Genomic DNA, 22,858 nt, shown 5'->3' on the forward strand with positions numbered 1-22,858 from the left:
CATCTTCTGCACATCTATCACTCATGTTTAATTGCTATATTGTCATTATTTCGCCACTATGGCCTATTTATTGCCTTACCTCCGTTATCCTACCTCATTTGCACACACTGTATATAGACTTTTTCTAGTGTATTATTGACTGTATGTTTGTTTATTCCATGTGTAACGCTGTGTTGTTGTTTGAGTCGCACTGCTTTGCTTTATCTTGGCCAGTTCGCAGTTGTGAATGAGAACTTGTGTTCAACTAGCCTACCTGGTTAAATAAAAAAAATATGAACATTCTTTCTCAATGTTCAAAACAATGTTAAAAACAATGATAAAAAGTTAACAACACACAAGAAAAAATACTATTTTGCTTGGAAGGGGTATCTGGTTTTCATCTGCCTGAGCAACTCAGTGAGCCTGAAAAATAAAGACAAAACAATAAGGGGTAAAAACAGTTATTTACAACTGTGTTGACAGAATGTCTTGCTACGATATTAGTGAACTGAAATACAGAATAACAGTGACTAGTAATGCTTACAGGCTCCTTCTCCTTTCCTCTGCCCCTCTCTCAGTGCTCTCCAGAGTCCATGGAAGCAGCCAGTCCCTCCAGTCTTCTTCCTCCCACCTGTAGCAGTGGAGAGGCTGGTGGAGGACTCATCTCCAAGGAACAAAGTGTTTCTGGTGGTCAGTACCTCAGCTTACTTGTTGTATCATTGTCCACAGCTAGAAATGTGCCATCCTGAGGGCCCACAGAGCTCACTGGCAACTCTCCAGTGGAGATAAAGGGATTAGTTAAAATCACCTATAAGTGACATTGTTGACCTTCACAATCAATTTTAGATACTTTCGGATTATTTGGACATTATGAGCGAAAAAAGTTCATATCAGTCCCATGACTTGAATGGAATTTGTGCCACACATGCTAAAACGTTAGCATGTGGAAACAGTGTCAGGGACACGAAACCAAAGCGTGGATTGCTGTCATACCTTGTCCATAGACTGCTTACAGGGTAAGGAAAACAATGTGTCATTTTGTAATCAGTGAACTATCCCTTTAAAACATACTAATAAGCCTGTAATGGGGGATTTTGTTTGATTAATTCCTCTCCTGTATTTGATGTTCTGTAACTAAGTACGGATGTTGGTACATTTGACCTGTTAATTAAACTGCCAGTATCAAATATTAGCCAGTGTTGAGTGATGTGGTTAAAGGTCGATGCCACACTGAGCCAAGGGCACACTGATATTGTGACACTGTGATTCTGTAGCCGCTGATGTTGTGTCTTCCTCCCAGCCTCTCGAGTTGGTGTTTACAGAACATTTGTTACTGTCTGATTAAAATATAAAGTGCCTTCTCAGAGAAGGACTGCTAGACATTTTCTCTGCTTCTGTGCCGGTGATGTCTCCCTTTTGCAACTTGTTATTAAACTTGATTTATGATTGATAATGCTCTTCTCTTTTACAACTGTACAGAAACCCCTAAAATCCCCTATTACAATACCCAACAAACATTAGACAACTATACAGAAAACCCTAAAATCCCCTATTACAATACCCAACAAACATTAGACAACTATACAGAAAACCCTAAAATCCCCTATTACAATACCCAACAAACATTAGACAACTATACAGAAAACCCTAAAATACCCTATTACAATACCCAACAAACATTAGACAACTATACAGAAACCCCTAAAATCCCCTATTACAATACCCATCAAACATTAGACAACTATACAGAAAACCCTAAAATCCCCTATTACAGAAAACCTAAACAATACAATACCCCAAACCAACGAAAACCTAAAATCCCCTATTACAATACCCCACCAACGTTAGACAACTATACAGAAAATCCTAAAATTGCTGAAATAAAGTATATGCAATCAATTAGATAATAGTGAGGTTAACTGATAACTGACACAGACATTTTTATATAGCGGGAAGATCGGAATGCTGTGAACCCAGAGGTTCTGAGTTCAAAACCCAGGTGAGGGCATGTTGAATAGTAATTACTGTATGACCATGCACAATGTAATCATGTACGTCAAAGTGTGTTAAATATGTAAGTTGAAAACATTTTAAGTTACAGGCTCTGGGTGGATCAGTGGTTCACCAATCGGGGCCTTGATTGGCTTGGCAACAGTAACAAGGGGTGGCATGTAAAGAGATGTTTCTTTGGGACCATCAGAAGACATTGTAAAAATGTATTTAGGGACATTGCAGGAACAAGCTGGGAACTAGACAAACCTCCAGAGGGCCATAACCAAACATTCTACTTTTTCAACATCATGAACACGGGAATGTTCTTGCAATGTTCCTATGAAACATGTCTAGAACATTCATATCTTATATTCTGAGAACATGGTAACTACGTTCTAGGTAAATTCTATTTGACATTGAGGAAATGGTCTCTTGGAAACGGTCCTTGCACATCACTGGGAATGTTCCTATGAAAACGTTAGGTAATGACATAATGAGTCTCTTAAGGGAACATTCTCTAAAGTTGTGGGAACGTTTGTATTTAGCTGGGATAGGTCTAAATTGGTAGTCCTACACTGCAAGGAAAACCCCCAGAAAACATAAATAATAAAACATATGAGTGGATAGATAGTTGGCTTACCAGCCGTTCACCGGTTGTCTTCACACTGTCTGCATCTCACCTACCAGATCAGTGCCACATACTCGACTTGCACCATTCATCCATTCTCAGCTGCAGTACATGTAGTTCAGGAGGGAGATAGAGCACCCCCTAAGGAAATAATGCCGTTTGAAATTGTGGGATTCGGATTGCTTTTCTTGATTTTGATCGGGATACTCCCATACAACACCTGTACAGAAGACTTGATAACTGAACCCGTAGAACCTGTCCTTCCCGAGTCTTTGTTGCTGAAGCCCAAAGTATTGCTCAGTATTCTTGCGCGCAATGCGGAGCACAGTCTTCCCTACTTCTTGGGGTGCATCGACAGGCTGGAATATCCGAAGGATCGTATCGCCATCTGGTAAAACATGTTCAATTTAATATTTTGTTCCACATTGTTTCTTACTTTTAGATATTTTACCCTTTGAAATAAATACAATTATTTAAATTATTTATCATATCCATGGTTAGTCAGAGTATGATTAGCTCACTGAGTGATGTAAACTAAAGCAGTCATGTATTGTCACATTGTTGCCCACCAATTCCAGAAGACACCACATGCTTTCCTTTTGGGAATATTGGATGATTTTGTGTAAAGAGCATCAGATTTGTGTTTTGAATTGTAAAAATTCCTCAGTTCCACTAAGGACGTTACTGAGGTGGAGTTCAATAGATTATTTACAGTATCTCCCAGCCCTATGGGCTAATTATAACTGCATTTACCATAAAAAATGAATAAAATATGTATCAATCCCTAAATGGAGGGCACTTTCATTGGGTAAAAACCAGTTGCTGTCAGTGGATTAAGTGGCCTGAGTTCAACCTCTCTACCGAAATACTCAGAGATGAATATGAGATGAATGTGAGAAGAGTAAATAGTGGTCTGGGAGCAGAGAGAGAGGGTGAGATGTGAAGTGGAGTGGCACGGCACTGGTGAATGACAGTGACCAGGGAGGGAGGGAGGGAGGGAGGGAGGTGTGAAGTGGAGTGGCACAGCACTGGTGAATGACAGCGACCAGGCAGAGAGAGAGAGGGGGGGGGGGGGAGAGAGAGACAGAAATAATAAAGAAGTCTATGCTGATTTAATACTGTAAGATGTTTTTATCTGAAGACACACATCAAATTACATGCTATGTAGAAATCTGATGTCCTGAATCTCCGTTCATCATGCTTAAATCTAGGTTTAATCTGCGTCTGGGAAACCCGGTCCCAGGCTCATATGGGAATCAAATTTAAAACCATGGTGTGGAAAGCACTATGCTCCAACCAACTGAGCTTTCTGATCCACTTTGTTCCAGTGCTGCTGCAGACCACAGTGTGGACAACACCACAGCCATGCTGCAGGAGTGGATCAGAGGCGTGCAGAGCCAGTATCACTCTGTGAAGTGGACACCCATGGAAGAACCAAGGTGAGCAGACTCTGAAATACATCCTTCCATTTTCTCCACATTCACTTTTCCATGTCTTCTTCTCAGACGACCCACCTTTCCCTGTGAAGCTGGGGTGTTCATAACTATCAAGGACCCATACTGTGCACTCTTGTCATTCAATATCTATGTCAACAAATGTCAAGAATAAAGACCTCTCCACTCATTTCTCTCCTTCCATCTCCCCCTCTCCTCTAGCTCGCATGTGGGTGAGTTAGGGCCGAAGCACTGGCCTAACTCTCGGTTCACCCACGTGATGAAGCTAAAACAGGCTGCTCTTAGATCAGCCAGGGCTCTCTGGGCTGATTACATACTGGTGAGGTCACCCACAACTCAACACAGTGGGACAACAACACTCAGTAGTAGGTGTTATTAGGCGCAGAGGCATCACATTTTGAGATGGCAAACTGTTTTGTTTTAGGCACTGTTTACTGTTACAGTAACGACACCTTCATTTTTTTAAAGCTGTAACTGGTCGAAAGTACCACAAATAGCCAATTGTGAATTCCCCTCACTTTACTTGAGCCAGCCCACAGAAACCCAGAATTTCCACTGAGATGATTCCTTCTTCAATCAGTTTGTGGACACTGACAACTTGCTGACCAACCGGCGGGTGCTGACTGAGATGATAGCAGAGAATGTAACGGTGGTAGCGCCCATGCTGGAGTCCCGCGTCCTCTACTCCAACTTCTGGTGTGGTGTGACCCCACAGGTACACCCTTCATTAATCTCTGTCACAATCTCTCCAACTTCTGGTGTGGTGTGACCCCACAGGTACACCCTTCATTCATCTCTGTCACAATCTCTCCAACTTCTGGTTTGGTGTGACCCCACAGGTACACCCTTCATTCATCTCTGTCACAATCTCTCCAACTTCTGGTGTGGTGTGACCCCACAGGTACACCCTTCATTAATCTCTGTCACAATCTCTCCAACACCCTTCATTCATCTCTGTCACAATCTCTGTCTGTCAACTTCTGGTGTGGTGTGACCTGTCTGTCTGTCTGTCTGTCTGTCTGTCTGTTAGTGTCATGGTGAAAAGGGTTTTGGTAGGGGCAGGGAAACCCTTCATTCATCTCTGTCACAATCTAAGCAATTAACTCCATGAGGAGGTAGGCGAATAATACAGTTTTGCAGATTAACACTGGGGTGATAAAAGACAGATGGTCATGTACAGGTAGAGATATTGGTGTGCAAAAGAGCAGAAAAGTAAATAAATAAATAAAATAAAAATTTAAAAAACAGTATAAAAACAGTATGGGGATGAGGTTGGTGAAAATGGGTCGGATAGCTGATGCAGTTGGTGAGGAGATAAAATTTCAGCGATTTTTGCAGTTCATTCCAGTCACAGGCAGAGTACCTATTTTTTATTTTATTTCACCTTTATTTAACCAGGTAGGCTAGGAGAACAAGTTCTCATTTGCAACTGCGACCTGGCCAAGATAAAGCATAGCAGTGTGAACAGACAACACAGAGTTACACATGGAGTAAGCAATTAACAAGTCAATAACACAGTAGAAATAAAATGGTGTGTAAATAAATAAATAAATAAAATTTAAAAAAACAGTATAAAAACCCCAATAGACAGTACAGCTGCAGCGACCCTTCATTAATCTCTGTCAGTTCAATCTCTCCAACTGGACCCATTCTCAGACCAGTGAACAAGCTTTACCTAGCATGGTTTAGATTAGTGGGCTGCCGAATATCCAAAGTGGTGTTTATTACTATGATAGACTCAAGTTTCTGTCTGATCTGTCTGTTTTCTGTCTGAGTCTTTGTCTGACTCTGTCTGTCTCTGTCTGTCATATTCTGAACCATCCAGGGTGGTGATGCTAGTCGGGTCGGGTGTCTGTCATTTGGTTTTCTGTTTCAGTTGAGGCCACGGAAGGAGTGCTGTATGGCATTGAAGCTCTAGTAGCACAGTGTCCAATCTGTCTCGTGAGAGGTGGATCTCGCCCGCAGCAAGAGCAACATCATTGATATATACAGAGAAAAGAGTCTGTCTGGCACCCCCATAGAGACTCTGTCTGATTTGACACACTCTCTGTCTCTGTCTCATCCGAGAAACCGAGGCTACTGAGTCTGCCGATAAGAATATGGTGATTCTGTCTGATCTGTCTGTCGTTTGTTAGTGTCATGACCGACTCGGAAACCAGAAAAGGGTTTTGGTCAGTGACCTGTTTGGACTTGGCAGAAGACCTTAGATAGGCACAGATGGATAGGTCTATAGCAGTTTTCCTCTTTGATGATTTCCCTTCTGTCATCTTCTCATCACCACTCCTCTAGCCACTTTAAAGGAGAACCCTTAGTGATATGGATGACTGTGATGATTGGCCTTCTGTCATCTTCTCATCACCACTCCCTAGCCACTTTCCCTTCGTGATATATGACTGTATGATTGGCCTTCTGTCATCTTCTCATCACCACTCCCTAGCCACTTTCCCTTAGTGATATATGACTGTATGATTGGCTCTTCTGTCATCTTCTCATCACCTAAACTGGTGGAAGTTCCCTAGCCACTTTCCCAGAAGTTTTAGTGATATGATGACTGTATGATTGGCCTTCTGTCATCTTCTCATCACCACTCCCCTAGCCACTTTCCCTTCGTGATATATGACTGTATGATTGGCCTTCTGTCATCTTCTCATCACCACTCCCCTAGCCACTTTCCCTTCGTGATATATGACTGTATGATTGGCCTTCTGTCATCCTCTCACTCAGCCACTTGGAGTGATCAATCACAAATGGTGTCCAACTGTATAGCTGTCACTTTCACCCTTAGCCAGTGATATATGACTGTATGATTGGCCTTCTGTCATCTTCTCATCACCACTCCCTAGCCACTTTCCCTTAGTGATATATGACTGTATGATTGGCCTTCTGTCATCTTCTCATCACCACTCCCCTAGCCACTTTCCCTTAGTGATATATGACTGTATGATTGGCCTTCTGTCATCTTCTCATCACCACTCCCCTAGCCACTTTCCCTTAGTGATATATGACTGTATGATTGGCCTTCTGTCATCTTCTCATCACCACTCCCCTAGTCACTTTCCCTTAGTGATATATGACTGTATGATTTCCCTTCTGTCATCTTCTCATCACCACTCCCCTAGCCACTTTCCCTTAGTGATATATGACTGTATGATTGGCTCTTCTGTCATCTTCTCATCACCACTCCTCTAGCCACTTTCCCTTAGTGATATATGACTGTATGATTGGTTCTTCTGTCCTTTCCCATTTTTTTTCTTCTGGTTTGTCAGTTTTATATGGCATTGATAGTCAATTCAATTAGTGAGTATGTCATTATTTTTTTTTTAGAGATACACTCAGTGGCCAGTTTATTAGGTACACCACCCCGTTCAGGAAAATGGATCGTTCCTACAGATAGTGAGTCACGTGGCCATGGTTTGCTATATAAACAGGCAGATGGGCATCGAGGCATTCAGTTACTGTTTGATTGAACGTTAGAGGGCAAAACGAGTGATCTAAGTGACTTTGAGCGTGGTATGATCATCAGTATCAGGCGGTTCCAGTATCTCAGAACCGGCCTCCTGGGGTTAACACGCACAACAGTGTCTAGGGTTTACAGAGAATGGTGAAACAAACAAAAAACATCCAGTCAGCGGCAGTCCTGTGGGTGAAAACAGCTCGTTGATGAGAGGTGGAAGGAGAACAGCAAGAATTGTGCAAGCTAACGGGCGGGCCACAAACAGGCAAATAACGGCTCAGTACAACAGTGGTGTGCAGAACGATATCTCAGAACGCACAACTCGCCGGTCCTTGTCACAGATGGGCTATTGCAGCAGACGACCACACCGGGTTCCACTCCTATCAGCTAAAAACAAGAAGAAGCGGCTCAAGTGGATGTGTGATCACCAACACTGGGCAATTGACGAGTGGAAAAACATTGCCTGGTCCAACGAATCCTGGTTCTTGTTGAGTCATGCTGATGGCAGAGTCAGGATTTAGCGTAAGCAGCATGAGTCCATGGCCCATCCTGCCTGGTGTCAACATTACAGACTGGTGCCAGTTGTGTAATGGTGTGGGGAATATTTTCCTGGCACACGTTAGGTCCCTTGATACCAATTGAGAAATGTTTCCATACCCCAGAGAATTCAGTATGTTATGGGGGCAAAGGGGGGGTCCGACCCGGTACTAGATGGGTGTATCTAATAAACTGGCCACTGAGTGTAGATATAAAGAATTATTTGTAACCCATGATGATTTATACATTTAATGCTCATTAAATGTGTTTTCTTTTGTTTATTCATTGTATTATACCATCTTGCTTTTGTGTTCGCTCACCATTGTATTTGAAGATTTAAATTGTTCACATTTCCAGGGAGCATATCATTGGAATTTTTTTATTCATTAAAATGCATTTATGTCAGGGGGCCACAGAAAATGTAACGATGGGCCGGATTGTTCCTGGGGATTCTATTTAAGTTTCTCTGATCCACTGTGTCTCTTCCTGCCCTCTTAGGGTTACTACAAGCGCACCCCTGAGTACATCCCCATCAGGAACTGGAAACGCCAGGGCTGCTTCGCTGTTCCCATGGTGCACTCTACCTTCATGGTGGACCTGAGGCGGAGCGCCACCCGGGCGCTGGCCTTCCACCCTCCACACCACGATTACACCTTCCCCCTGGATGACATCATGGTCTTCGCCTTCTCTGCGCGGCGGGCAGGTCAGTCATAGAGTCATAATGAATTGTGTTAAAATGCTCAGTTTCCTTACTATGTATTGAATGTGTGTCATATCTTAGTTCAAATAGTCATTGTTTTCTTTCAAATACTTTAGTTGCGCTTGATTGAGCTTGTCTGGCGCTGTGGAACCAGTGGAATAGCCGGGCTATGTGGCACTCCAGGCAGGCTCAAACAAACACTCAATTATTATTTATATGTATTATGTTTTATGTGTCTAATGTTAAACCTGTGACTCCATACAGATGTGCAGATGTACATATGTAATAGAGAGCATTATGGGTATTTGCCACTGCCTCTGAAGCAAGAGCAAAGTCTGGAGGAGGAGGTGGAGAGCTTTAGCCACACCATGACCGAGGCTCTGAGTGAGTACTCTGATGCACACACACACACACACACACTCACGCCCGCCCTCCCACCCACACACACACGCCCACACACACACACACGCCCACACACACACACACACACATACACACACACGCCCACCCACACACACATGCCCACACACACACACACACACACACACACTCACGCCCACCCACCCACACACACACGCACGCACGCCCACACACACACACGCCCACACACACACACACACACAAACACTCACACACAAACACTCACACACACACACACCCACACACACACACTCACGCCACCCACACACACACACTACCCTCACTATATTTGAACCTATCTCCCCTCTCCTACAGACCAGTCTCTGTGATGCCGTTTGACTTTCACTTTCACAGCCGTGTCAGAATTCTCACTCTTCTGTTATCTCTTCTGCTTCTCCATCTCTCCCCGTCTCTTCAGAGAATCCCTAAACTGGTCATTAATGAGAGACTGACGAATTCCCTTACAAATCATAGATGGCAAATGTCTTAACACAGTGTGATCTGCTTTTATCTTTTATCTGCTAATAAGAGTCTAATACAGGTATTTTTCTTCAGTCGATTACCTCATGAAGCCGTCCAAATACATGCACCATACAGCTAAACCTCTGGAAAAGATGGGATTTGATGAGGTACTGAGAATGTACTTACAGTATATCTACACTATGGTATATCTTTAGTCATCCACTGTCATTGTTTGAAAGAAATCACAGAAACGTCTATTTAATACAAATCATGAGAAAGGTGATAATGGATGGAACAGTTGGATTTTAGTGACCTGTTCTCCCCGCCTTCATTCTAGATCTTTCTGATTAATCTGAAGCGTCGCATTGACCGGCGGGATCGAATGCTGAGCACCCTTGCCGTTCTGGGCATTGATATCACACTGACAGAGGCGGTGGATGGCAAGTACGACACAACAATCCAAAAGCACTTTACATAAGCTTCTGCACCTGTTATTTCAGAAGGAAATAAAATACATTTCCTGCTATCCATACTGAATCCTCACTCCTCTCCACTATGGTTCCACTCAGGCTCCTGAGTGGCGCAGCGGTCTAAGCCACTGCATCTCAGTGCTAGAGGCGTCACTACAGACACTGGTTAGATTCCAGGCTGTATCACAACCGGCCGTCATTGGGAGTACCATAGGGCGGCGCACAATTGGCCCAGCGTTGTCCGGGTTTGGCCAGGGGTAGGCCGTCATTGTAAATAAGATTTTGTTTTTAACTGACTTGCCTAATTAAATAAAGGTTAAACAAAAGATGTAATAAAGTGAGCATGGATTGATGTGATATGGATTCCTCAAACATGAAACTTAATTTTCCTTTGATATTTTGTTCTACCGTTCTGAATTTAATCAGAAAAAGAACAGGTGCCAACACTGCACAGGTGCAAACTTGTAGTAAATCTAGACCTACGCACCTGGGCTGGGTTTGAACATTTAATTATGTTTTATTAATCTTTTATTTTCTTCTCTTTTCTTCAGAGCCCTGAACTCGTCCCAGCTGCAAGCGATGGGCATAGACATGTTGCCTGGGTACAAAGACCCGTATTCGGGGCGTGTGCTGACGCGAGGGGAGATCGGCTGCTTCCTCAGTCACTACAATATCTGGAAACAGGTACACATCTAGTCTATACCTGGAACAGGTACACAAACGTTGCATAAAAATCCTAATAAATATTTATAGCTGCCACTTTTATTGATAATGGTACACCCCTAAAGATATAAGATAGAAAGCAATGTCACTTGTTTTAATGTATCAAGTATTTGGAGATTCAAACCCTGGCTCAGTGGCTGTCCTGTGGTGCATGTCTCCCCCTAGGTGGTGGAACAGGGACTGCAGCGTGTGCTGGTGCTGGAGGATGATGTGAGGTTTGAGCCGCGTTTCCGCAGCAGACTGGTGACCATCATGGAGAACGTGGACCGAGTGGGACTGGACTGGGATCTGATGTGAGGGCTGATTGGCTGCATACACACTCTAACATAGACTGGCAGACAGACAGACAAGATTCCAACGTGTGTCTGATCTTAGGATGCAGCATAATAGTGTAAAATGGCTTCTTTTTCTAGGAATGCTTTATAAATTGACGTTTCTCTCCCTCTCTCTCTCAGCTATGTGGGGCGTAAGCGCCTGCAGGTGAAGCAGCCGGAGCGCTGGGTGGAGGGGGTCAGTAACCTGGTACACCCTGACTATTCCTATTGGACCCTGGGCTACGCCCTCTCCTTGCAGGGGGCCAAGAGGCTCCTGGGAGCCCGGGCCCTGGGCAAGATGCTACCTGTGGATGAGTACCTGCCTGTCATGTTCAACAAGCACCCACGGTGAGTTCCAGTGGTCGGACAGGCTTTTGTCTTTTAACTGCAGTCTCCACATTCTCACTCTATCTCTCTCCCGCAAGCACCTTATTCACCAAGCACATGCTTGTTGAGTGACAATTGTCCCTGCAAACCCAGTGTTTGCTGATCTTAAGAGACCAGGTAGAGATGAAAACGGTGCAATCAATATGGCGGTGGTTCCAGGCAGATCTTCCAATGGGCCTTTTGGAGCTAGGAGAAGAGTTTGTTTTCATACCGGGCATGTGTTGTTGTTTTTTAATTCTCCTCAACTCTCCTTGCCCTCAGGGAGGAGTACATGGCCCAGTTTGAGCAGAGGGACCTGCTGGCGTTCTCTGTGGAGCCGCTGCTCCTCTTCCCCACCCACTATACTGGCGAGCCGGGCTACTTCAGCGACACAGAGACCTCCACCATCTGGGACGATGAGGCCACAACCACCGACTGGGACCGGCAGAACACCCAGCGAAGCAGCAAGCAGGACGGCCAGGGACGGCCTATGCCCCCAGGCATCGCCAAGGAAGGAGGAGGCGTGCCCTCACCCTCCTCTGCCAGCAATCAAAGAGATGAACTCTGATGAGTTGAGGTCACATAAACACACACGTTACTCCTATGATTAATAAATTAAATCTTACATTGCCATATTGGCTGGCAACATTCTTATCTCTTTCTTGCTACGGCTAACTTACAGTCACATCAAACAGTGCAGCCAGAATAACAACAGTAGCTGCATTTGCATTTGTTTAAGCTGTTTTCTAGTGAACTTTATTTGGATACATGCATAACAATGAGCTAACGTGGCGCGATTTCGCCTGGCATATAATTTTTTTATTCAACCTTTATTTAACTAGGCAAGTTAGTGAAGAACAAATTCTTATTTACAATGATGGCATTGACATTGTGCGTTCACAATTACATTTGACTCTCTCTTCGGGACACTGTTGATCAGAGGAGCTAGCCAACAACACACCGAATACAATCACTTCAAACTGAAGCTGGAAATACTGCAAACTAGCTGCATCTCGTTTCCTTTTTTCAATTGACATTACTTTGTATATATCCACCAAAAATGATGTCAGCTGATTCATGATTTCAACTGGTTTAGAAACACTGCCTGCCTATCTGTCTTGCCCCGACCCCTACACATTCATTACTATGGAACAGCTGGAGATCTCATTTTAATATTGACACAATGTTGCAAATGTGGGAAAGACAGACGGCAAGGTTTATACAAACCTCCGCTGTTGAAAACTAAATGTTAGTCTAAAAGAAATGTGATTTAATGTCTAGATGCTTTTTATAGTGGAGATCAGGTTTATCACTTGCCTGGCTGGGCTGATGAGACAGTGGATTGTGCAGTCAGATGGAACAGAGTAAATAGGCATTTTAATGTCATAGATTTAGCCGGTGGTCATTTGTGCAATAGACACCGACTGGAATGGGGTTTTAACCCATCAGCATTCTGGATTAGACCCATCCGTTATATAATCAGGATTATAAACTGGGTGGTTCGAGCCCTGAATGCTAATTGGCTGACAGCCGTGGTATATCAGACCGTATGCCACAGGTATGACAAAACATTTATTTTTACTGCTCTAATTATGTTGGTAACCAGTTTATAATAGCAATAAGGCACCTTGGGGGTTTGTGGTATATGGCCATTATACCATTTTTTATTTTTTTATTTATTTTTTATTTCACCTTTATTTAACCAGGTAGGCTAGTTGAGAACAAGTTCTCATTTGCAACTGCGACCTGGCCAAGATAAAGCATAGCAGTGTGAACAGACAACACAGAGTTACACATGGAGTAAACAATTAACAAGTCAATAACACAGTAGAAAAAAAAATGGGCAGTCTATATACAATGTGTGCAAAAGGCATGAGGAGGTAGGCGAATAATACAATTTTGCAGATTAACACTGGGGTGATAAATGATCAGATGGTCATGTACAGGTAGAGATATTGGTGTGCAAAAGAGCAGAAAAGTAAATAAATAAATAAATAAAACAGTATAAAAACAGTATGGGAATGAGGTAGGTGAAAATGGGTGGGCTATTTACCAATAGACTATGTACAGCTGCAGCGATCGGTTAGCTGCTCGGATAGCTGATGTTTGAAGTTGGTGAGGAGATAAAAGTCTCCAACTTCAGCGATTTTTGCAGTTCGTTCCAGTCACAGGCAGCAGAGTACTGGAACGAAAGGCGGCCAAATGAGGTGTTGGCTTTAGGGATGATCAGTGAGATACACCTGCTGGAGCGTGTGCTACGGATGGGTGTTGCCATCGTGACCAGTGAACTGAGATAAGGCGGAGCTTTACCTAGCATGGACTTGTAGATGACCTGGAGCCAGTGGGTCTGGCGAGGAATATGTAGCGAGGGCCAGCCGACTAGAGCATACAAGTCGCAGTGGTGGGTGGTATAAGGTGCTTTGGTGACAAAACGGATGGCACTATGATAGACTGCATCCAGTTTGCTGAGTAGAGTGTTGGAAGCCATTTTGTAGATGACATCGCCGAAATCGAGGATCGGTAGGATAGTCAGTTTTACTAGGGTAAGCTTGGCGGCGTGAGTGAAGGAGGCTTTGTTGCGGAATAGAAAGCCGACTCTTGATTTGATTTTCGATTGGAGATGTTTGATGTGAGTCTGGAAGGAGAGTTTGAAGTCTAGCCAGACACCTAGGTACTTATAGATGTCCACATATTCAAGGTCGGAACCATCCAGGGTGGTGATGCTAGTCGGGCATGCGGGTGCAGGCAGCGATCGGTTGAAAAGCATGCATTTGGTTTTACTCGCGTTTATAAGAGCAGTTGGAGGCCACGGAAGGAGTGCTGTATGGCATTGAAGCTCGTTTGGAGGTTAGATAGCACAGTGTCCAATGACGGGCCGAAAGTATATAGAATGGTGTCGTCTGCGTAGAGGTGGATCAGGGAATCGCCCGCAGCAAGAGCAACATCATTGATATATACAGAGAAAAGAGTCGGCCCGAGCAGTCTACGGACAAGGTATGACAGCAATCCATGGCTAAGGGCTGTGTCCAGGCTAGCCACGTTGTGTCTCATTCATAAGAACAGCCCTTAGCCGTGGTTTATTGGCCATATACCACACCCCCTCATGCCTTATTGCTTAATTAAAGAATGATGCCATTTAGCTGTCTGCAAACATTCCAGCTGATTGTATTAGTTTATAGGGATAATTCACCCAAATTACATATTGGATTCCTTACCATGTGAGCAGGCTACGGACAAGGTATGACAGCAATCCATGCTTTGGTTTAGTTTACCTGGTCACTGTTTCCAAATGCTAACTTTTTTTTTGCCTCCAGCGCAGGTCAATGGTTCTGATATTAGCATTTTTAGCTGATATTAGCATCTTAATGTCCAAGTCATCCTAAAGTATCTAAAAAGCTCAATGAAGTTACTAAATAGATCATTTGGACATGAGACGCGAAAATGTACTTACACAGGGTACCGTCGACTTGCATTGGATTTGTGCCAGATTGTAAAAATATTGCAGTTGTCAAGTAAAACAAACCAAATCATGAATCAAGGATTGTGGTCATACCTTGTCCGTAGACTGCTTACAGGGTAAGGAAACCAACATGTCATTTTGTATTTTGGGTGAACTATTCTTTGCAAGGGATCAAATTGTCCTTACTTTGAAAAGCCATCTACATACAACCTTCCCTTCAACTTAACAATATTCACAAAAAAGTGGATATGTCAAGTATAAATCAACATGTATATACAGATACAAGTTAGTCATCTGTTAACAAGAAAATAACACACACAAAACATTTAACTTAAGGTTTTTATTTATTATGAAAAAGTACTGGCAGTCTGTGTCAAGCAAACAATGGAACCAAATTATTAGTATATGTTCCATATCACAAAATAATAAGCTATGGGAAAAATGAATTAAACCACGCAAATTATAAATCATAATAAATTAATCCTTAAAATAATAGCAACAATACATGATTACACTTGGGTGTTGCACAGGAAATATGGAAGAAATGTTTAAAAGACACCTGAGAGTATAAATATCAAAGAACATTTCATATCAAGAGCATTTTTTCAATTAGTTCCACAGGTCCTCTTATCTACGTAACCAAAGCTCAAATAAGAGGTTTCTTAAAAGAGTTATCGATGTAAAAATTTGGCTTAACAAAATTCTAAAAATATTGGTTCTTATACAAACAATGCAGCTGTGTAGATTTGTTTAATTTGTGTACAGTGGGAAACATTTAGCATAGTATGCCCTATAAGGTGTTCAGAGTGATTAATTAAATTGTTTGAGATATGGTTATGCCCCCCCCCCAGCCATATTTAATGGTTTGTAAAATGTAAATTGAGTTATTGGTGACTTTATCTGAAGGGAACCCACATAAGCACTTTATAACCCATACAGTACACATTTAAGCAGTTAATGAATATTGCATAAACGTTTGTTAACTGCAAATAGTGACAAAACTAAAATATCAACTTGTTAACATAAGCATTTATGCAATGTTCATGTACTACTTATGAATGTGTTATGAATGGGTTAAAGTCCTTATGTAGGTACCACCGAAATGAAGTGTTACAAAATGTACCGCAGTAGGTCCAGACTAAACTGATCTAAGTAGCATTGTGCAACATGAAGGGTAGTGATACATACTGAACACGTGTGAGATGCAAAAATTGATGATCAGCACTATTGAACACCGCAGGTACGTAAATATACTATGGAAAAAGTGTTAAGCACAGTCAAAACTCTGTACACGGAGCATACATCAGAATATAGACAAGACAACTAAAGAGATGTTTGTTTCCCTGGCAGAGTGTAGTTTTCACTTGAAGAACACAGGAAGTTCAAACCTAAGGCTTGATTGTGTTTAGAAGCGTTTCATGAGAAAAGGTGAGTCTCTTAATGGAGTCCCTTTTTGTCCAACTGCTTTCCAAGGGAAGACAAGTATTACACAAACATTGCGAGGTAAATTGTTACCCTTTGTGTGAAATAATCATAAATTTGGCGCGAGGCAGACTTGCTGTCAGAAAATTAAACAAATACATTTGGAAAATGATGACATCCATGAAGACATTTTCAATTCATTTGAAAACATAGCAAAGACTTTCACTACGTCATATTGTGGCTTGGTTTGAAGTAGTCCATTTTTGTTCGATAACTGCCAGCAGTTACCAAAAGCTGTAAACAGATAAGAACTTGTGAAAATGCGTACAAATGGCAAAATCGTTTGAACATAAAAGTTGAAAACAGGTACATCCCATTACAATGGAACTAACAGTGACCAAATGATGCAGCAAGAATGATCAATTAAAGTCAGTTGGTTAGTAAAGACAGAGAAGGAAAATATTGGAGGGACTGTATGACGAGAGAGGTGCCTTAGTCACGCAATTCAATCTTTCTGTGGAAGAAATTACAGTTATAACAAGGCTCTGAGAGCATAGTGTCTGAGAAAAGCCACATACATAGAACCAAGTCATTATGCTCAGCAAAGAAACAGTTAAAAAAACAACACATAATAACCCCAATCTATCCTTTATCGCACTTTCCTAAAGCACTTGGACAAATGTGTCTGACTAACCTAACCATTGGTTATAATAAGATCACGTGTATCTTTATCAAATTCCACAGTGTTCAATTGTAGAAACATATTAACACAGTGAAAACCTATCACACAAATTAGCCAAGTAGCATTAAAAGCAACCTCTGGTTAAAAGTGGTATATTGCATATGTGTATTTGTAATGTGCCGACGAGTCGGCGTAAACCTGTAGAAATGATTCAAACTGTAAACATGGTGCAATAATAAGTATGAAATAGTTTAAGGCTTTCTGAATTTCCTGAAGTGTTGTTCACTGAGATAAAGTAATCATGTCCATTTAGATGGACAGACAAGTGGAAACGGTAGAAAGTGTCTTCTCTTTCTCTAACAAAATGTAATTAGAGACACACGCTTACTCACAGGCAGCGCTATCCTATCCAAGTGTGTAGTCTGTCACCCCTAATATAAGGACTACAATTCATCACAAGTATTTACTTCCTCTAATATTTGTTCACGATATTCTCTACAATAGAAGGTTAAAGGTTATATACATTTGCATCCGTAACGGACGTAATATTACGTGTATCATTCGTCAAGGTTTCATGGATAGTAAAAAGAAAAGTTGATCTAGAATGAATAAGGATGGTGTGTAACCAGCTAGTCTTCAGCGGTTTAAACCATTCATCATCATTACTGAAAGTTAAGTTGACCAGCATTTAAAATTATAATACAGTATATACGATATTACAAAAACATTTTTTTTTATAACTAAGCCAACTAATTTCCAACGACAAAAATGCATGGAATGTGCAACCTCTTGAAACTGAGGACATGTCATCAGCAAAGCTGGTACACTTTTAGTTGACCTCAGCCTCTCTACGCCTCTAGTTTAATATCACAAAATGTCGCTAGCAAGAAAGGAAACAGCCACAGTAAAAAAGCATGGAGCACCATCTCTCTAAAATAAGCCGAGAAAGGAAGGAAAACATTTGGCTGATGCGTGTGCTGAGACTGAGGAGTGAAGACATTGAGAATTCCCTGCATGTGTGAGTGTTTTTCAGTTAAAGGTTTTGAGTATTAGTTGAGCGTTGAGACTGGTGTCGTCTTCATCCGTCGGGGTGGGTGGTGAACGTGCCCCCACCTAGATACTGTTGTGTGGGGAGTTGTGACAGACAGGCCTGGCTAGTGGATCTGATTGGTTAGGACCTTTGGTTAGGACCACTCCCTGTTACCCTTTCTGACCCCAGCCCTAGACGTGGGAGTGAACCCACTGACCCCTGCACTCTACTGGCCCATGGCGGGGCTGGACGCCCCCTGTCCCCCAGGGGACGAGGCCTTGCGGCCCAGCATGGACGGCTGGAAGTCGGGGTGGCGGCGGGCGTGCTTGATCAAGTGGTCGCTGCGCATGAAGCGCTTGTCGCACAGCGGGCACAGGAAGCGCTTCTCGCCTGTGTGTGTGCGCGTGTGGCGAGCCAGCTCGTCCGAACGGGCAAATTTTTTCTGGCAGTCGGGCCAGATACAGGGAAAGGGTCGTTCACCTGATGAAGGGAGACAGAAAGAGAGACATTCAAATGAACATACTGAGTGTGACACAAATGTCAGACTGGCAAATATTGCCCTGCTCGTTCCAGTCACTAACACTAGATATGCAGCGGTCGGTAGTAAGCTAGACCCTTGACAGACCCTTGTATACCCACCAAGTGTATAATATTATCAGCATCCATTTTCTTTATAACGCAAAAAGGTCATCCACCCCTCTGCTCTATTTAATGCACCAAATCAACCTACGTTATAAAGAAAAACCTACTCTGGTCATGGTTCATATTGAAGAGAGACATTTTGAAAAGTGAATGCAAAACGTAGACAGGCAATAGATATTGACACTCATAGGGCAGACTAACACCAACATACAGTGGGTGGCCATCTTAGAAAGGCACCCTCTATGGATAGAGATAGATAGAGGACTCTAGTGCCCAAAAGCCTATTTTAGCATGGGCAGCGCATATTTGAGGACTTTCGCCATTTTGAAGTATCAAATCAAATTTTATTTGTCACATGCGCCGAATACAACAGTTGTAGACCTTACCGCGAAATGCTTACTTACAGGCCCTTAACCAACAATGCAGTTAAGAAAATAAGAGTTAAAGAAATATTTACTAAAGCTAAAGTAAAAAAGTAACAATAAAATAACAATAACAAGGCTATATACAGGGTGTACCGGTACCGAGTCAATGTGCGCGGGTACAGGTTAGTTGAGGTAATATGTTCATGTAGGTAGAGGTAAAGTGACTATGCATAGATAATAAACAGAGAGTAGCAGCATTGTAATGCAAATATTCCGGGTAGCCATGTTCAGCAGTCGTATGGCTTGAGGGTAGAAGCTGTTAATGAGCCTTTTGGAAACTAAAGTTTTTTTTTAAATAACACAATAAAATAACGGGTCTATATACAGGGGGTACCGGTACCGAATCAATGAACGGGGGTACAAGTAGTCAAATGGGTGGGACTTAATATGGGTGAAGGAAGAATCACATAACATAGAATCAATTCCATCCTGGTTACCAGGAGATCGGCCAGTGAATTATACTTGTGAGGAAACATTCCATAACTGTAGGTGGCAGTAAATCAACAACCTTGGCCTTGTATCTGTTCAAACAACACACTCTAGGTGGCAGTGTGCACACTTTCAGTTTGTTTGCCAACTCAGAAGTAGTAGATGAAGAAAATGGACTACTTCAAAATGGAGATGGCCTCAATAGTATATGCCATTTAGCAGACACTTTAACTTATGGGTGGTCCCAGGAATCGAACCCACTACCATGGCGTTACAAGCGCTGTGCACTACTGAGCTACAAATGATCAATAGAGCTCCCAAGACGGTTTTCATGGGCATATTCTAAAATCAGCATAAAACATTTTCCCACCAGAGATGCGTTACCAACACACTGATTTATTGCGAATAAAAGTAGGTGCGTTGATGAGGCAGTGCACATAAAAATAACGTGTGGTTAAATTCCCATGCTCCAAATACAAAATACAAGGTAAATGGGTTTCCATCGCATTTTCAGTTCTACTGATGGATTTGTCACAAAAACTGTTGCATTATATAGCGAATGTGCCCACTCTGGTCTTGACACGTGTGCTCTAGCCAACAGCTCACATATACAGTGAGGGTAGGCTACTTAGATGATGTTATGGATAAGAGGCATATTTTTTTTTGTCACACGGTAGCCTAGCATCGGTCATCATGTCACTAGAATAAGACCCTCTATATGTTTTGGAAAAGAGCATCAAACGCATCACCTTGCACTTTCACCAGCCTGTGAAGTTAATCATAATTTATTCAATCTGTAGCCGAATAAACTGCATGCTTTCCCGAGTCGTAGTGGGACAACCACACAACATATCGCATGACTATAAGTTTACGTCGATGTGATGGTCATTATTTCAATTTTTGCGAATAAATGAGTTTCCACCGTTGAGGACAACCTTTATGTTGACTAGACTGTAATGCATTAAGGTATCCACAATGTGCAGCCTCCTACGCCTATTTTGTGGCCCTAATACAATAGAGTAGCATTGCTAATAGGAGTCAACCCAGGACAGACGAAGGGGTGCCAGGAGCTATATTCAAGACCGCAAAGCGGATCTTCGTTTTGCAACACTCCACTCTCCCACTCACTGGTCATGGCTAGAAGGGATACCAATTTTAGCTCGCAAGTGATTCCGTGGAAACCACATCCAATTCAGTCTGCTGTAGAACTCGACACTGTGTAAAAACGCAAACTCTCGTCGTAGTGAACGGGACTATGACGTTTTTGACGAAACTCTTCTAGCCATGAGCCACTCACCCCCGTTTTGTGGGCGTTCCCTAACGATTTGTTCTATTCAGCACGCTTTCCTGTTCTAATCCATCACTGACCCCGAACACCCCCCACCCCGCACTGTGCGGACACCTGGGCAGTGGACACCTGATGCATGTATACAAAGTTACAGCGCTAAACATACCATACCATTTGAAAACTATGGCAGCAATGGCTGATTTCAAGAAAGATGTTTTCGAAAAAGACGTGACTGTTACACGATGGCCACATTGATGCGAGGTGGGATTAAAAGATTTGGCTGTTTTGAGTTGAAAGAATCACCGAACCTGCGCAAATGCCCCGAATGTTATATTTAATCTCGAACTCACTTCGTATGCAAATCAACCCAGTTGTAGCATGTTCGTCACTAGCCTATTTTTCGTCCAGCCCCATTCTTTTGTTCGATTACTTCTTTGTTATGAGCCCTCTGAGTTTTTCCCCTTTTGTTCTGGGAGTATTGTAACGTTACTAACTCCCGGGTAAACGACTCGTCTCGCCCACCCAATCGACAGTGTATGTATCCCTGTGAAGAAAAACACTTTTCTTCAAGGCAGAAATATGATAATTGTAGATAGGAGTGACACACAAAGGGGGGAGTGCTTAGTTCGTATGGAAAAAACTTAAAGTTCTGAATCAAATTGCATAATAAAATGATATTTGTGGAGACTATAGCTAATTCCCTATTTTTTTTATTATAGTTTAAGCTATATAACAGCCAGCTATATAATTGTACCTGTATGGGTTCTGATATGGGCTTTCAGATGAGATGATTTTCCATAAACTCGGTCACAGCCGTCGTAAATGCACTGATGTCGCTTTACTGGGGACCGAGGCGTCCCTCCTCCCCACTGCTGTTGAGTAGCACTGTACTGTCCAGGAATTGGAGTAGCAGAGGGGGTCATGGTTGGGGTAGTTGAGTCAGACAACGTGGTGTAGCCGCTCTCCCCACATGAGGAGTTGCTGCTCTCCGAGTAGGCCGACATGGACCGGAACTTGCCGTGGAGGTCCGTGAGGATCCCGGCCACCGTCATCATGTTGGCCCCTTCGAGTCTCAGCGTCTCGCGCACCTCCCTGTCCTCGTTCGACCCTTCGGGCTCCCCAGGATGAACGGCCTGGGGAGGGGGCTGGGCGGCGGGGACAACCGGGGTGGGTCGGTGTAGGACGGGACCGCTAGAGATCGACATCAGACATTCGGCGGCTAAGTAATCTGAATACGCAACCATCGACATTCTTGTTTTATGTCGTTGACTTTAGCAAGTCCTTTGTAAAATGTTGTTTTGTTTTCGAAGGGGACGAGCCAGAGATTTCGACTTCGTTATGTCAGACGAACTCGTTGAACCGACTTTTCCAGCTATCCCTATACCGTCACAAAGTCTTGTCGATATGTGTGCTCGAAATTATATCAAACAAAAGCAAAAAACTATACTGCCAAAACGTGCCCGTGCCTCCAGCCCCACATGCATGCTTTAGATCATCCGAGGGCTCATTGTGTCTGCCTCTGAAAAGCCGGTCAAACCTACGCCCACCGATACAGACCAACACGCACAATCTGACGTTGCGGACTGACGTGAAGAGCGGGCGTGTTGGATGTGTATCTCAGTGGGTGGAAGCGACCGATACAGCAGCGTGGAAAGGTGGTGCTCTGTGCTTGAGTTGAGGGTGTAGCCCTACTGTAAATGGTTTATCACATTTTATGACTTCCTCTTACACCCGATTTCTCCTTTGTCAACAACATATATATGAACGACTAAAAATACATGTGCTATTTCAGCAATAATTACATTTTTTGTTATTTTTATTCCATTACCATAGTACATAATTATTTATATGCTGTATATTAGACTTATGGATTATTTTACTCTTTTAAACGTCCTTATTCTATTTTAAGGTCTAGTACCTAAGAGCAGAGGCTAGACAAAGACACTAGATGTCTCTCTTGTCCCTCTTCTTCTTTAGCTTC

At 42.8% G+C, this 22,858-nt stretch overlaps 1 protein-coding gene and 1 pseudogene across 1 annotated transcript; one reads left to right on the forward strand and one right to left on the reverse strand.

Moving 5' to 3' along the window:
- Nucleotides 1-2,751: 2,751 nt before the first annotated feature.
- LOC115101596 (procollagen galactosyltransferase 2-like) lies at nt 2,752-12,131 on the forward strand (annotated as a pseudogene).
- Nucleotides 12,132-15,284: 3,153 nt separating this feature from the next.
- On the reverse strand, nt 15,285-22,518 carry LOC115103309 (Krueppel-like factor 9). Its single transcript, XM_029624177.2, has 2 exons — nt 21,632-22,518; nt 15,285-18,573 (listed from the first exon to the last, which is right to left on the reverse strand). Exons 1-2 carry the CDS (start codon nt 22,125-22,127, stop codon nt 18,320-18,322), a joined length of 750 nt encoding a protein of 249 aa, XP_029480037.1. The 5' UTR covers nt 22,128-22,518; the 3' UTR covers nt 15,285-18,319.
- Between the last annotated feature and the right edge of the window lie 340 nt (nt 22,519-22,858).

The sequence above is a fragment of the Oncorhynchus nerka genome, linkage group LG20 (genome assembly GCF_034236695.1).
Source record: "Oncorhynchus nerka isolate Pitt River linkage group LG20, Oner_Uvic_2.0, whole genome shotgun sequence".
NCBI lineage: Eukaryota > Metazoa > Chordata > Actinopteri > Salmoniformes > Salmonidae > Oncorhynchus > Oncorhynchus nerka.

Excerpts from the sequence above, each read along its gene's own strand:
- LOC115103309 (XM_029624177.2), bottom strand. The coding sequence starts at position 22,127 with ATGTCGATGGTTGCGTATTCAGATTACTTAGCCGCCGAATGTCTGATG. Across the intron at positions 18,574-21,631 it reads CCATATCAGAACCCATACAG|GTGAACGACCCTTTCCCTGT; the intron begins GTACAATTATAT and ends TCCCTTCATCAG.